Genomic DNA, 16,791 nt, shown 5'->3' on the forward strand with positions numbered 1-16,791 from the left:
TTGGAGGATTTGTGATGTCCTTCATACTGACCGCGCTGGACAAGTTGGCCTATTTCCTCTCACTGATTGCGTTTTGCGTGACCGTTTCGTACAGCTGGGTGAAATGAAAATTACAATAGCTTTTGAAGTTTCATGCAAAATGGAGAGTACTAACAAGTAAGTACTGGGTCTGAATCAGCGGTTCTCATTACTATTCTCTTGTTACAACCAGTTCAGACATTATTTAGTCTTGTTAGGATCGACTGTTTCGACACACTTTTTGTCTTGATTCGATCTCTGTCCATGGTTGAAGGTGCTTGAAAGTAGGGCAGCACAATATTGAAAAAACTTGTGGTATTCGACACAGGTGTCCAATATTGCCAATAACTCAAAAACAAGAATAAAATGGAACTAAAACTGAACGTTTGCACAGTCATAAGTTCAGAGCATTTTTTAGATTTTGGCTGAGTTTGCAAAAATGTGAGGACTTTTTACGTTATAATGTGGCTTCTTGCGACATAGATATTCCATGTGCAGCCCTACTTGCAAGCAGCGTTGGGGTAATGTATTACAAAAGTAACGAGTTATGAAAATATATTACTTTTTTCAGTAACTAAGGAATATACCATATCACTTACACATAATACAGTAATATATTTGTCATTACAATTCCAGTAACTCAAGTTACAAATGCATTTAAATGAATGAAAAAATGGCAAACTCCCTCCAGATGAAATGCAGCACCAAATCAAGTTGAACACTGGTGTAAATGATCTGCAGTAAAGCTAATGTCGTCAAAACAAAACACAAGAGAGGGATAGCGAAGGAAATCTTTGACTGCACTTTTGTGTTATTTCTATTTTTAGTTTATATCTTGCCAAAAGTAACTCAGAAATAACTCAAAGTAGTGTAACTCAGTTACATTTTTGAAACAGTCATATGTAATATAAACATATTACATTTGTTAAACTTTAACTACAAATACAGAATATATTTTAAAGTAACTTTTTCAACACCGCTTCCAAGGTCAAATATTCATGAAGTGGCGCTTGGTGCTAAATCGTCACCAGCCCAGTCTATTGTAGTGGTATTTTTAGCCGGCCTCTTGTTTTGTTCTTGCTTTGTGTGGAATTGTGGAAAGTTTATCAAAAGTGACTTTATGAATGGTCGATTTCTCAATAACAACATCTCTCTTAGTTGGGTTTATGACCTGTATAGGTGACAAAAACACATTGAAAAATAAATTGTAGCTGTACAATAAATTGGCCAAATATCATTATAGCTAAGACTGAAGTACAGTCTTGTTATGACAAATATTATACAATATTCATCACAAGAAGCTAAATGATAATGATAATTTAAAAGAGAGAAAGCTTAACTTAAGTTATAATTTAGTTTTAGTCCTGATTTAGTTTTACTTATGTCTTTATGTCTATTGTTTCAACACATTTTGATTGAAAATGATGAATGTTCATGATCTTTGGCTAAATTAAATGGCATCATTAATATTCATCAAATATCGGGGTATTTTCTCTCATAAAGAGCAGCCCGAAATGTGCAGAGCTCTTGGAAATAACGAGGAGTACTTGGCTGTTAAATGTGCTACAGAGAAGTCTTGTGAGCTCATGTATAAATGTATAAATCCAGTTTCGGGTGCAGGTGTGACTGAGCAGCAGACAGCAGCATGCGGAGGTGGTACCACGTGGCGGCCCTGGTGCTGCTGGTGTCGGCCAGTGAAGACTTCGACTGGACCAAGAACCAGAGGACCTCCTTCTACTACGGCACCTTCCCCACCGGTGAGCGCAAGGACAATTCAAAATCCAATGAGACAAGTTCAGGAAGGAAGGCATTTGTAAACCAGCACTCAGCAGGACTCCTGAGAGGTTCCTACGGCCCAATCCTGAGCTCTGTTGAACTTGTACCTTGTCTTCAGGTTTCTCGTGGGGCGCGGGCAGCTCGGCCTATCAGACCGAAGGAGCCTGGAACATCGACGGGAAAGGCATGAGCATCTGGGACGCCTTCGCTCACAAGAAGGGCAAGATCCTCTCCAACCACACCGGGGACTCCTCCTGCGAGGGCTACTACAAGTTTAAGGTAACTGGGACTGATAAGTTGCTGAACTCAACAAAGGGACGGAACGGTACACAAAATATAATTGTTTGTAATAAAAGAAAAATCAGGTATAGGGCCTTTAAAGTAGCATATGAAAGGTTTTAATGCTTTTGAAAATATGACTTATTTGTAAGTAATAATTATTATGAAGAAATGTTGGGCAAAAAGTGAAATAGATAAAGGTAAAGTTCCAGAGCAGTTTCACTCATTTCACATCACATAATTGGCATGACAACAGTTTAAAATAGTTTGCATCTATCTATGTCACTTCCTGTTAGTGTCCAATAAGGAAGTGAAACTATAAACATCACAAAAATGGTCAAACTAAACAAAGCTGAGTAAAATTTGGGCAAAACTGATTTAAGATGTTTTTTTGTATCTGTTTTTTGTCCCTCTTTTGCTTTTATTGCTGCATTATCTCCTCTCGTCACATTTTTGTAGCTCTTGACGCTTTTTTGAGAAGATTTTAGATTTGAATGAAGTCCAACTGCTCGGTTCAGGCGGGGGTTAAGAGGTTAGGTTACATTACATTGCACGCCCACTCATGTGCAATCTATAAAATGTGTAAAACATTTAAACTCACGGCTATTTAGTTTAGTCATTGTATAAAATAATACAACAAAATGAAGGCACAGGCAGAAAACGGACACTAGACCAAACACCAGTACTAAAACTGTTACAGCCCAGTGAGCACAATTGCATTAGTTAAACAAAGAAAAACAATACAGTTTAGTATCAGTTCAGTAGCTTTAGAATGAAATAATGTGCAGAGAAAATAAACTAAAGCCACTCAAGGCATTCGTTAACAAAAAAAGCTTGTTCGTTCATACCGTAAATAATCCCAAGACCCGATGACCACTTTCCTTCTGTTTCCAGGATGACGTTGGTTTGATGAAGGACATGAAGCTGAATCACTATCGTTTCTCCATCTCCTGGCCGAGGATTCTACCAAACGGACTCAAAAGTAAACGCCCTTGTTTTGTACACAATCGAAAACATAACGGCCATCGTCAAATAACCTAAAATTATCAGCACAAAGGAAGACAGGAAGTCAAATTTAACGCTTTTTAATGCCATTTTAAAGCCCCCAAAAAACATGTTTCATTTCTTAAAGGGGGGGTATAATGCAAAATCGACTTTTTCAAGCTTTACATCATGTTATTGTGTCATTCCCTCATTAAAAACATGCCTGAAGTGTTGCCTTGGCACATTCACGTATTTTTGAGTAATCTGTAAAAACTCTGATGGCGGCCATTTTAGGGATAGGTTTGCCTGAGTCCTCCTAGGAACGCCCCCACCTCCTGGAGACGCCTCCGAGCTTTCGTCACCAGCCGAGTAACCAACCACTGCTCCTCAGCAGAACCCCCTCCCCACTGATGCCACAGACAGCGTGTGGAGGGGGCGTGTCGTAAAGGGTCAGAGGTTCTTGAAGAGACAGGGGCCTATTTCAAGACATTCACTACAGCCATTTTGAGAGAGCAATTTTATACAAGGTTATTCTAATTTACTGCATCTACAGACCAACAGAAGGTTTGGTCATCATTGTAGTGTGATATAGACTGGTGCTATGTGATTGAAAAAAGCATAATACCCCCTCTTTAAGATTTGCAAACATGTCATCGAACAGAGGAATGAGGGGGCATTTCAAGATTCAAAAGCAAAAAAATTTGCTAAATTTCAGCCAAATATGCAGCAGATTTTTCTGTCATTTTTGGATTTTTCCACAAATTGTGCAGTGAAAACTAGTCCAGCAAGGTCATTATTTTCCGAGTATTTTCGATTTAATGCCAGTTTAATGCCAAATGTTATGCTTTTTTAATGATATTCAAGGCCTTCATTTTGTCCCGATTCATCCAGCGACATATAAAACACTTCTTGGAAACACTGATTATACAAATCAGAATGCTATTGTGTGTGTGTTTACAGACGAACAGATCAACGAAAAAGGACTGAAATATTACGACGACTTGATCAACATGTTGGTGGAGAATAAGATCACTCCTATAGTCACTCTGTACCACTGGGATCTGCCGCAGGTCATTTCTACCTTCTCCACTGTAGCTCAAACTTTTACCTTCCCACAGCAGTCGTTTTTTTGATTGCTTTATTAAAATGGATGTATTGTTCTCTCATTAGTTGCTCCAGGAGCGATACGGCGGGTGGCAGAACGGCAGCATGATCAACTACTTCAACGACTTCGCCAATCTGTGTTTTGAGAAATTTGGGCACAAAGTCAAATACTGGATCACGTTCAACAATCCGTGGGTGAGTCTGACAAGAAGGTATTTCGGGCTTCAGGGTCATATTTAATTCAATGTGACTTTAATATTGACATGCCCACAAACTGCAGAAAGTCACCTAGACATAAGTTTAAAGATAATAGACAGATTTCTTGGAATTGGTTCCCGAAATCAGAGACAAATGCATTTATTTCAAGAGTGCATTTAAATACAAATTGAGCACTTTTTTTTTAACTCCCACATGTAGGACCATGAAAATGCAATTGTTTTCACTGAGATCCCTTGTATGTGAAGTGCTCGGTATAAATACACTTGCCTTTATATACAATTAATTAAGTAAATAAATAAAAAAGAACTTTATTCATAATCTAATGATGTTTGTTTGTCTGGTGTTTTAGTCCATTGCAGTGGAAGGATATGAAACTGGCGAACACGCTCCTGGGCTGAAGCTGAGGGGAATGGGGGCTTACAAGGCAGCGCACAACATTATTAAGGTCAGGGTTGATCACTCATGTGTTTTCAGTGTTGAAATGTAATTGGAATTGAAGTATAAAATTAAACTTTTGGCGTTTTTTTTGTTTGAAACAGGCCCATGCTAAAGTCTGGCACACCTACGACACCCAATGGAGAACCAAGCAGAAAGGTACGGAGAGCTGCAAGATTTATTGTAATAGAATCGAAATGGCAGTAACTGGACTGCAAGTATTTAGCCTATAACTGCAGAAAAATCACTTTGTTTTAGCGAGTCCTAGCTGTCTCTAGTTGTCAATGCTCATGGATGTTTCAAAATGACAATGCTACAAACCCATCCTTCGCATGTGTGTCCTGGCACGCGCAGGCCTCGTGGGCATCTCCCTGACTGCAGACTGGGGGGAGCCCGTGGACAGCTCTAACCAGCGGGACATCGAGGCGGCCGACAGATACATGCAGTTCTCCCTGGGCTGGTTTGCTTCTCCCGTGTTCTACGGAGACTATCCCCAGGTCATGAAGGAGTACATCGGTAGGTTTCCGACATCACTTCAGAGGCACGGACACAGTAGAGGTTTGATGGCTGGTGTTTTAAAGGTCCTGATGCTGTTTTTTCTGTCAAAGTTGTTTTTAAATTTAGTTTGGAAAGTTGTGAAATGTGCCCAAAAATGTAATGCTCGAAGTATGCCAGCAATTAGTTTGGACCACAATTAGTTTGAAATGTACTCGCTACCTCCCCCCAAAGATAGCTATTTTGCCTTTAAAGGAATAGGCGACCGTTTTTACATACTGAGATATGTTTTTACCTTAGCTTAGACGAGTTGATGCGTAACTGTCTGGTCTTTGTGCCTTCTAACTTCACCCCAGTTTGGAGCTATAGGAATACGCTGGGAGAGGCTAAATGCTAACAACATCTTTGGTCTATTTGCGTGACTGAGTGCACGCACAAAGACCAGACAGTTACGCATCAACTCGTCTAAGCTCAGGTAAGAACATATCTCAGTATGTAAAAACTGTGGCATGTGGCATTTAATGGACTAATGTTGACTTTATGGGCCTGATCTTCCACTTGGTGCAAGAACAGCGTTGATCCAACAAGACCGCTATCTTGCATAAGCACAACAGCTGCGACATGTGACTGTGGCCAGTGGCTAGAGAAACGAGGCGGACTGAGGTGTGGTTTAACGCTAGCAGCACTGAACGCTCTGCTTTCCATTCACAGCCTCATCCTCTCTTGAGTCTTTTCCTCCTTTACATCACGCTGCCCCATGTACTTTAGGGATATGCTCAATGTATTGTATCGGTATACATATCGTTACGGAGTACGTGACAATGAACGCAAATAAGTTGAATGAATGTGAAACGCAAATAAGTTTGTCTCACTTTGGTCTTGTATCACAACATGCCCGCTAACTACTCCAAAGAAAAGGCTTAAACTGGACAAATAACTCGATTTAGGGCACCTAAGCAGAGATGCCCAGACTTCCCTATCCACGCACACCTCCTCCAGCTGTTCTATGGTACTCAAGACGACCCTCATCCACTACTGGAGCCTTGTCAGAGGAGCTTTCTTTCCTCTCTCTATGGGCAACTCCAGAGAAGTGAAGCCTCTCTCCAGGAGTTGGGATCCAGAACCCAAGCTGTGTGTGGAGGTGAGCCCGACTATATCTAGCCGGTACCTCTCAACCTCCCGCACAAGCTCAGGCTCCCCCCCGCGAGGTGATCCATGTCCTGAACATGTGTACTGGGTACCGGACCGGGTCGCCGAGGCACCTGCCTTCGCTCGCCACCCAGTCCTGCACCCGACCCCTACGGATCCCTCTGCGGGTGGTGGGTCCACAGGAGGGCGGGCACACGTCGTTCTTTTGGGGTGAGCACGGCCGGGCCCGTGGGCAAAGGCCCAACTACCAGGCACTCACATTCAAGTCCCAACCCCAGGCCTGGCTCCAGGGTGGGGCCCCGGCTGCGCCATACCGGGCGACGTCACGGTCCTTGTTCTTTCACTATCCATGGGGTTTCCTATAAGATCCTTTTTTCTTAAAATTCAGAATATATCTTGCACACTTGAATCAAGATACATATCGTGAACTGTATTGGGATACGTCTCGCATTGTAAAGTTGTTGGGCTTCCCAGCACAAATGTACTTCATTCAGCATTTATGCTTCATCCTTTTCAAGTGCGAAACAATGGCTGCGTCCCGAAACAAAAAAAACCCTCCATTGTCTCCAAATGTTGCTGTAAGAGCTGACATACTGTATCTTAAGTTGATATTCTGTTCTCAGGCCGTAAGAGTGGTCAGCAGGGCCTGGGGCTGTCGCGCCTGCCTGTGTTCTCCCCTCAGGAGAAGAGCTACGTCAAAGGCACCTGCGACTTCCTGGGTCTGGGCCACTTCACCACGCGCTACGTCACGCAGAAGAACCAGCCGTCGGCTCTGGGGGACAGCTACTATAGCGACAGGGACCTGGCTGAGCTCGTGGACCCACTGTGGCCCGACCCTGGCTCTGAGTGGCTCTACTCCGTGCCCTGGGGGTTCAGACGCATGCTCAACTTCATCAAGGTATCATATGAGAGAACGGGACATCTTTTAACCATGTAATAATAATGTGTTTTGAGCTTTTTCTAGTCTTTTCTGTACCGAGGCTCTGCATTAGTATTTGTTATGCACAAACAACAAAGAATGAATCTCTTTTTACTGATAGTATGATGATATTTCAATGAATTACAAGAAATTTAACATAAAATTCTGATGTAATAGGAGCAGAGGTGGGTAGAGTAGCTTTACTTTCAAATAGTTTTACTCAAGTAGAAGTAAAAAAAAAAAAAAAGACCAAAATAATTATTCAAATAAGAGTAAAAAGCACCTGTGGAAAATGCTACTTGAGTACTGTGAGTACTGAGCAAATGTTTGAGCGTAAAAAAAGTCTGATTTATGATTCAGTGGGTGACATAAATTATGAGAAACAAAACATGAAATGATGTGAAAATCCTAGTATTTCCAAAAAAGAAGAGCCAGAGAAAGGACCTCATGGTTGTAGTTGGTGTCTTGTAGACGCAGTATGGAAACCCCATGATCTATGTAACAGAGAATGGAGTGTCAGAGAAAGTGATGTGCACTGATCTGTGTGACGACTGGAGGATTCAGTACTACAAGGACTACATCAACGAGATGCTCAAAGGTAAGATGTTTACTTACATATGGACATAAACAATGAATATAGTAGTATAATGTAGAATAATTTGCTAACTTAATTGTCCCCAGCGGTCAAGGATGGGGTGAACGTGAAGGGGTACACGGCCTGGTCTCTCCTGGATAACTTCGAGTGGGACGAGGGTTTCTCTGAGCGCTTCGGACTGTACTACGTCGACTTCAGTAGCAAAAGCAAACCGCGGTATCCCAAAGCCTCCGTGCAGTACTACAAGCGCATCATCAGCTCCAACGGATTCCCCAACCAGCGAGAGGTACATGAATCTAAAAACGGGACAGAAGGCTAATAATAATCATCTATTTAATTGTCTAATTGTAATGTCTTACAAATATTGTCTTGAAAGGCAGTTTTATTAATGCAGAGATGATTTTTCAGGTGGAGAGTTGGAAGAGGAAATCCAGAGAAACATGTTCATCCAGTAACCAACTACTGGCTGCAGGTTTGTGCATTTCCCACAGATGTGCAAAGAGACTAAATTGGCACAGACGATTCTCATTTCAATATTTACCATTTTTAAAGTAAAAAATACACTTTTTGTATCTAAGTAGCACATGTCATTATTTGGGGTGTCACTCCTTTACTACACTGGCCAAATGGAATATGTGGGGCAGTGCCGTGTTTGCTAATTCGGAAAGGGATTGCAATGATTCTTTTGGACACAAAACTCTTATTGGGCTGTCGTTCCACTTCAAGTCCTCTCCCTGTGTATTCAATCTCAAACATTTTTACAGAAGAAATCCTGAGAAAATTCAAGTTGTGCCAGCAATGGTGACTCCATCATAAACCATTCCAACCATCCGCTCCAGCACTAACCAGGGGTCACTAGGATGCTCCAACACAGAAGTAAACAGGTGCCTACCAGTGCAGAGGGAAAGACCAAAGGAGAAACATGTCCAGAGAGCCCTCTCAGGCTGTGGCAATCCACACTGGGTTTCATTAAAGCACAAAGGGCAATAAGGCCCAAAGAACAGATCAGACAGACTACTGAGCCCAGAAGGAAGGGAGTCTCCTTGCCGTATGTAGCTGGAGTCTCAGAGAAACTTCAGAGAATCTTAACACAAAACAGAATCCCAACAAGTGAACACACTGGGACAGTTCATCCTCAAGACAAAACCCTGCGCCACAAACGAAGCAATGTGGATTTTTATACTCGTTGCAAAGAAGGGGAATGCAAAGAGCAGAAACCAAACAACAGTTACAGAAGAGGCTTTATCAACACCGCAGGGAAAGCACATGTAGCCCTCAGTGGCTGTTCACCTCCATCTCGAAGCCACCAACCACTCCTTTGAAGACAGAGAGGTCAAAATTTGATCTAAAGAAAAACGTTAAATACTTCAACTACAGAGCACGGAAGATCACTCAAGAACCTTCGTTGAAGTTGGACCCTGGTCGGTGAAAAACGCTCTACAAATAAAGATTCTTCCTTACTTACATTGTATCAGGATCAGGATGGTTGGATACATTCCCACCTCCAACATATTTGTTCTTTCTTAGGAGCCGAAAAAACTTTTAAAAAGGTGATATTTCAACATCTGGAAATGCAGAGCACAGTATTTCATGCTTCAAACTGCGCAGCCCAAGGTCAATCAAGCCACAATAGTGTAATATGCTTGGGCAATGCTGTCTGAACGAACTTGATATTGTGATTTTTTTGAAGAGATAAAGTATTCACCCGTGCGCCGTATTTTCTCTGTGTTTCAGATCCTCTGATTGGACACATGGAGCTGGTGACAGAGATCGTCGTTCCCACCGTGTGCACCCTCTGCATCCTCCTCAGCGCAGTCTTCCTCATGTTCCTGCTGCGGAGACGATTCTGAAAAAACAACAGAGGCGATGAATTTAACCAGTCAGAAAGGTTTACAATAGGGTCTAATGGTTAAACAGGACTATACCAGGTCAAATTGAGGACCAAACCAGTGCTAAATAGGCTCTGTAAACGAGAACACAAACCAGTAATAAATGAACCAGGTTAAAACTGGGCAAGACTTGCATAGTTTTTCTTTCTACTTAAGTATCAAAGGAGCAGTGTTATCATAGTTGAACTCACCAGACCATTTTGTCATTAAATGTGATGTTGTTATAAAGTTTACATGATTTATATAGTGCTACAACATCAGGCAGGCTAATTTATTTGTGACGTAGCTTTCACGATTAACACGATTTGTTGACTTACTTGAGCTGAACTTGTAATAAAAAATTAAAAAAAATAAAAATAAAGCTGTATGGAAACAAAAACAACCGACTGCACCTTGATTTTGAGCTTTAAACTGAATAAAAATCAACTTTTAAATGTTGTATGAACAGGTCACAAAGCGAGTCAGTTTGCGCGTGTACGAGCCCTTCAAAGTCAAAGCTGCACGTGGTTCTATTTTGTATATATACTTTTTTTTTAAAGACATGCCAATATTTTCAAAGCACCTGATGAAACACAATAAACTGCGTGCTTCAACATTGCGTTTAAATGTGTCATAATCGAAGAAAAATCAATGTGGCGTCTTATTTTGAAAGGACGTCTCACGCTTCCTGTCAGACCCGGAAGTATTGTTTGTTTTACCGCCTTCTTCGAACATCTGTCACTACAGCGCTTCTTTAATCAGGTAAAACTCACGAATTTGCGCACCAAAGTTAGATTTGTAGCAATTTTTTACCTACTTATCATCTTCATTGTGCGTTAGGCCTATATTCTCACTCTAAGCTAGTTGTGTTTTGACATTTTCGAGCTCTTTATTTTGGGGCGCGATGCTCGAACTACTGCAGTGGCAAAAAAAACTACAGTTGTATCAAACAAAACCTTGCTTGACATTGCCTCCCGAGGTATTGGAATTGTGTATGATGATGAGAGTACAATGTTGTTTTTCTATTTGTATTGTAATAGTTCTGTGTGTACATATAATTGTTGATTACATGGACCAGTGGTTCTCGAACAAACACACAACACAAGTGCCATCTCATAAAATATTTGACCTGCCAGGTGTCACCAGGCCTATATCAAGATCAAATCAGGCCTTAAAAGAGTTTGAAATACACCTTAATGTTTTAACCTGAAAAATACATCACCTTAAGTGTCCTGCAATATTATTATTTTCTGGATCAAATTTGTTTTTCAATTGATACCACACATTTTGTCATGTCCCCAGTGACTTTTAATGAAAATCTACTTGGAATTCAACAATTAAGGCCATACAAATATTTTAAGACCGACCTATTATTGCTTATTTAGTTGGTAATGGTGCAGTTCTCATGGTCTCAGGTTGAGACGGACTGCCAAATTATGTGAAACTAGTATTTTATTGAAAACATGGCGTGTCTTTTCCTCTGCAGTCGACGTTCACTGACCAAATGGAAGAGGACGCTTTGTTTGACCGGAGCCACATTGAGGACGAGCCGTTTGACGCTCTGCCGCCGCCACTGTCTCCAAGTCAGGGCCTGGTAGACCCCTTCGGTAAGAGAGGAATGAATACAAATACAAGTACAACCAAAACCCACAAAATGTCACCATTATTGGCATCCGACAGTATTTAACCTCTCAGCCCCCGCCTTAACCGAGCGCATTTTCTCCAGTTCAGCTTTGCCCAAATCTAAAAGCTTCTCGACTCTAGAGCAACAGTGTAACGCCTCATTTGGAAGCTAAGGCCTGCAAAACTGCTCCTAACTTTTTTTTGTCTCATCTGTGAAGTGCTTTTTCATGTTCTTTTCATTGCTTTTTTGTCATGTTTTCGTCACATTTTCGTATTTTTTTTGTTATGTTATTGTTGCTTGTCTGGCATGTTTTTGTGGCCTTTTCTCGTCATGTTTTCGTCACATTTTTCTCGCTCTTTTGACGCCTTTTGGTCCCATTTTTGTTGCTTTTTCCTCGTTTTTGACGGTTTAGGTGTGGGTTAAGAGATTCACTTTAAACTGCTTGGTTTCTTTCAGTACCTCCGTAATACAAAGACGAATAAAGTGAGCTTAAAAATAAAGATACAAAAAAGAAACATCTTTAACTGGTATGATTTCCAGGCGACGATGAAAATGGAGAAGTGTCTAAACTGGCGGATGTTCCTGAAGCCAAAAGGAAAGGAGTGAAGAGGCCACAGCCCAAACTGGACTCAAACAGGTAAATCTGGAGCCATTTCAGAAAACTCTACTACTCTTTCGAATATCAGTGTCATAATGTTGTAGACTGTTGTGTCATTTTGACTTTCACATCATGCTTTTCCATCGTTTCAGGCTGATCTCCGACAGAGGACTTCCTGCTCTGCGAACACTGTTTAACGACGTCCGTTTCAAAGGCAAAGGGCACGAGGTGAGTTTTTAAAAGTAAATCTAAATGATTTTGTAATCAGTTCTTCATGTGGTGGTGGTGTGTGTGTTCCCAGGCGGAGGACCTGCGTTTGCTGATGAAGAGGATGGAGAACTGGGCGCACCGGCTTTTCCCCAAGCTTCAGTTTGAGGATTTCATCGACAAAGTGGAACGACTCGGCAGCAAGAAGGAAGTGCAGGTCCGACCTACATCAGGGCTTCTGTGGGGCATTGAAAAGGCCTTCCATGTCATTAAAAAGCGTTCAATTGGATTCAAACTGGCATTAGGTCTAAATTTGTTTGAAAAGTATGATATCGCAGAACTATTTTTTACTCATAGATTTGGCAAAAATACAAATATGTAATAACAAGATTTCTACTTTATTTTATTTTACTACGTCTTGACTTATTGATCCAGTGCAGCACTCTCAACTTTTCTTCTTGTAATATGAAATTGTTGGATTAAATTGTGCACAATGTTTGGGATTTCCCTACATTTCTAGCAAGATAGGCTTTTATTTGACATTCAGATGCACAGAGCACACGAAACAAAATGTTGTTGCATTGTACCCCAGGTTTTAGATACATAAAAGAGATAGTTTAATATAAAAGAGATAGTTTAATATGAATGGAGAAAGTTTACAATGAGGTTTGCATCGCATTATGATTTGTTGATGTTGTGTATGGTCAACCCAAGTTGTCAATACGTATTGACTCCAAAGGACAGCCGTTTTGTCACATTTTGACTAAAAAGGTTCAAAAACAGGTACAGTGCCTTTAAGAACTGAAATATGCCCAGAAGTTTTGTTTGTGCCATTAAGGATAGAGCATGTGGGCTGTAAATGGCATTAAAAGCACTACATTTGACCTGCTTCCTCTTGTATAAAACCTTCAAATGTGGTTAAAAGTACCAGATTTTTTTTCTGGCAGTGGAACTAAAAAGTAGTTGTCCTCCCACTCTATATCGTAAACTCAGTTCAATTTCATGAACTCTCAGGCTAGTTTTCAGTTTTCTCGCATTTGTTTGAATTGACCCTGCAAGTTGTGAAACGTGCACAGTATAAACTTGTCCCAGTGAAGAATTGGGACACTACACATATGTTAGGAATGAATTTGGCCACAAGTAACATTTTAATTTAGTGGCCTCCTCTTTTATTGTTTGTAATTTAAAAAAAATCAGGTATAGGGCCTTTTAATATTTCAAAACTTTACAATCTATTCTATGCTCAGTTGATTTAATGGTTTTGTCCTCATTGTGCCAGACGTGCCTGAAGAGGATACGACTGGACATGCCGCTGACTCATGAAGACTACACGAGCCAAGGAGGTATTTAACTCGGTCTAGTGCCGTCTCTCCCAATACACAACATGTAAAACTTTACAGCGAAAACATTTTTTTTTAATGGGGATAGTAAAAAAACCTAAAATAATATGCAGGCTTATATCCTTATTTTGTATTAAAGGAATAGGCCACCGTTTTTACATACTAAGATATGTTCTTAGCTCACTTTAGTCGAGTTAATATATCCCCGTCTGGTCTTTGTCCGTGCGCTCTGTGACGCAAATGGAGCACATACGCAGCCTCTCCCACATGTCATATAGCTCCGAAAAAGCTCACGATAGAAGCTACCAAGCTCTTCCACGTGTTCCCTATTTAAATAAAGTTACGTGAAGTGTTTTCATGCGAAGTATATTTACCCAGAAATGTAGCATGTCGATTTTATAAGCAAATAAAAAGGGGGACTATATTGTGAGGCGTAATGATACAGGAGCACAGCGTCCGCGTAGTAACTCCTAAAGACTTCCCCCGCTCACTTCCGTCAATAACCTTTAGGAGTTACTGCGCGGACGTTTTACTCCTCGTATCATTACGCCTCACAATATAGTACCCCTTTTTATTTGCTTATAAAATCGACATGCTACATTTCTGTGTAAATATACTTCGCATGAAAACACTTCACGTAACTTTATTTAAATAGGGAACACGTGGAAGAGCTTGGTAGCTTCTATCGTGAGCTTTTTTGGAGCTATATGACATGTGGGAGAGGCTGCGTATGTGCTCCGTTTGCGTCACAGAGCGCACGGACAAAGACCAGACGGGGATATATTAACACGTCTAAAGTGAGGTAAGAACATATCTTAGTATGTAAAAACGGTGGCCTATTCCTTTAAGTTCATTGTCTGATTATGTTTATTATGTAAAATGTTGGTCATAGATGATCAATTAGAATAGGAAACAACAGATGGATTGAACCCTGTTTTTAGGATCCTTTTGGGGCAGTTCATAAATCAGTCTTAACTGGTGAAAGCTTTTGAACTAATTTAGACATTTAACTCTGAGTCCCAGTATTTGATTTCCTGTAAGTAACATTGATAATTATCCTGCAGTGTGACCCTCATTTGTTTTGTCTGACCCAGGTGAGCAGGAGGAGGTCCGGCCGGAGGAGCAGATTTTCGGCGACCCGGACCCGTTCGGTGGAGAACACTTGAGCGGTTCTCCTCTGCGCCTGGTCCACTCCACCCCGGCCCCTGTTACCGCTGTGCCCCACAGTGACGACCCATCCCTGGGCTCCTCTCCCCCTGCTCTCCCCTCTCTCACTGAGGAGCAGCGGCAGCGGATGGAAGAGAACAGACTCAAGGCTCTGGAGAAGAGACTGGCTCGGCAGAAACAGCAGCAGACGGGTGAGAAATGACAGTAGACACACACCAAAACTAGAAATAAGTAACTTTGTCCTTGATTTGAGTAAATAATTTCAAGAAATCTGACCACTGGGCAAGTTTTAAACAGTTCCAACAAGAAAAAACATCTACAAGTCGTATTTCATGTAAATTAAGTATTCAAGTATGAGTGCAAAGAAGATGAAATCTTTTTTCTTAATCTACAATAAGTAATATAAAAACTCGCTTAGCTCTTTTTACTCTTTTCTAGATGACTTCCCACACATAAGAGTGCTATCCAGGTTACTCCCATCTAGAGCTGGACACGATTTACACATTTTCTATTTGTCTAAGCTCAAACAAATGATATGAACTGAAACCTCTTGGATTGATTCACATGGTAACATTAAATTACAATGAGATCTATATGACATACAAGTTATACATATGCAATAATAGGTATATTCTTTTCAAATATTTGAGAAAATGTTTTACTTTCCAAAATGGCCCATTTGACTTGAGTGTGATGATGATGATAAATGTTGCGCTAGATGATTTTGCTATTGGATTTGAAATAATACAATTTCTGCTTTGTTTTCCAGCCTGTTTGAATTTAAGATTTTCACAGTAGCTAAACAATTCAATATTGCAAACCAAGTAAACAGCAGAATCAACTAATTTCAATAAGAAATCTGCCAGTGAGGCGAATCTTTTGCACTTAAATTAAGAAAGAAAAAACACCTCATTGCACTCAAGATGAGAAAAAAATGAGTTTCAAGTAAACTGAAATTATAAGCGTAAAATACTAATTTCACTGGCAGATTCTTGCACTTGACAACTCAAACACTCAAATATTCTTAATTTGTATCTTAAGTGAAAATGACTCAATATCTTGCTGTGCATAATAAAGATGGATATGGACCAATAAATGTTTATGTCCACATTTACAAGCTTGAAAATATCCAAAACAGTAAGTTCTGTAAACATGTTGATTAGACTTTTCTCTTTTTATGTGACAGAATCCCAGACAGTTGAATCTCAGCCCTCAGAATCTCAGTCAGTCACAACAGAAGAGGCTGTGGATGATGCCTCTGAACTGCCCCAGAATGCATCTCAAGTCCTGGAGGAGCTCCCACAGGAGGACACTGACACACAGGAGCTGCAGCCGAACCAGCCTCCAACCCCGGGGGAGGAGAACCACAAGGAGTCCTCCCTGGAGCAGGAAAAACCAGAGACCAGTCCAAGTCCAGCCCCTGAACCAGAGGAGGGTCAGGAGGAGGGTCAGGGGGAGGGGGGCGACGCCAAAGACGAGGAATAGTTGTATCTATATTAGCAATAATGTACATTCAGTCTGAAATCTAAAAATGCTATACGTAACAATGTTTTAGTGTTTCCTTATGACAAAGTTTATATCTTCAGGTTTTATAGTTTGTTTAAATATGAATCTCTTTAAACTCACATTTCCCTAAGCTGTAACAGTCTATTAAAGTTGTAAATATGTTCCTATACTGTCACCATTCGGAAAGCTCAATAAACTTGCTTTTACAAAGACTTTTTGGTTTAACATTTACTAAATTGTTGCAGTCCAAACAGTCAAATATCAAAGTGCTGAGAAATGTTGAGTCAAATATTTTTTGTATTGTGTTAATGAAAGAAAAACCAAGGCATTCTTTTTGACAAAGACTTATTGGAGCCGATACGCGTGGAAGAAACCAGCGATATGTTTTAAAGATTTTAAAGTTCATCAGCCCAGCACATGTGGGAGGATGAGTGTCTTGGTTTTTTTGTTTTTCTCTTGAGTCTAAGAGCACATTCCCCCAAAAAACACATTTTCTCATTGACTTCCT

General features: G+C 40.7%; 2 protein-coding genes across 2 annotated transcripts; both read left to right on the forward strand.

The window, feature by feature from the left end:
- Positions 1–1,663: 1,663 nt before the first annotated feature.
- lctla (lactase-like a) lies at positions 1,664–10,003 on the forward strand (the record flags this gene model as incomplete). Its single annotated transcript, XM_079555217.1, has 13 exons — positions 1,664–1,775; positions 1,913–2,073; positions 2,968–3,055; positions 4,018–4,127; positions 4,228–4,356; positions 4,730–4,825; positions 4,920–4,974; positions 5,170–5,331; positions 7,083–7,357; positions 7,850–7,976; positions 8,060–8,259; positions 8,382–8,445; positions 9,708–10,003. The coding sequence occupies 13 exons, from the start codon at positions 1,664–1,666 to the stop codon at positions 9,821–9,823; spliced, it is 1,695 nt and encodes a 564-aa protein (XP_079411343.1). The 3' UTR covers positions 9,824–10,003.
- Positions 10,004–11,330: 1,327 nt separating this feature from the next.
- Positions 11,331–16,493, forward strand: tipin (timeless interacting protein). The gene is made up of 7 exons (XM_079555248.1): positions 11,331–11,448; positions 12,006–12,102; positions 12,216–12,291; positions 12,365–12,487; positions 13,550–13,613; positions 14,705–14,968; positions 15,964–16,493. Exons 1-7 carry the CDS (start codon positions 11,346–11,348, stop codon positions 16,260–16,262), a joined length of 1,026 nt encoding a protein of 341 aa, XP_079411374.1. The 5' UTR covers positions 11,331–11,345; the 3' UTR covers positions 16,263–16,493.
- The last annotated feature ends 298 nt before the right edge of the window (positions 16,494–16,791 follow it).

Source organism: Gobius niger (assembly GCF_951799975.1).
Source record: "Gobius niger genome assembly, chromosome: 4".
In the NCBI taxonomy this organism is placed as follows: domain Eukaryota; kingdom Metazoa; phylum Chordata; class Actinopteri; order Gobiiformes; family Gobiidae; genus Gobius; species Gobius niger.

What these genes read in the sequence shown, in the direction of transcription:
- tipin (XM_079555248.1), top strand. Translation starts at nt 11,346, where the DNA reads ATGGAAGAGGACGCTTTGTTTGACCGGAGCCACATTGAGGACGAGCCG. An exon ending in GGGCCTGGTAGACCCCTTCG is followed by an intron (nt 11,449 to 12,005) that starts GTAAGAGAGGAA and finishes TATGATTTCCAG; the next exon opens with GCGACGATGAAAATGGAGAA. An exon ending in CCCAAACTGGACTCAAACAG is followed by an intron (nt 12,103 to 12,215) that starts GTAAATCTGGAG and finishes CCATCGTTTCAG; the next exon opens with GCTGATCTCCGACAGAGGAC.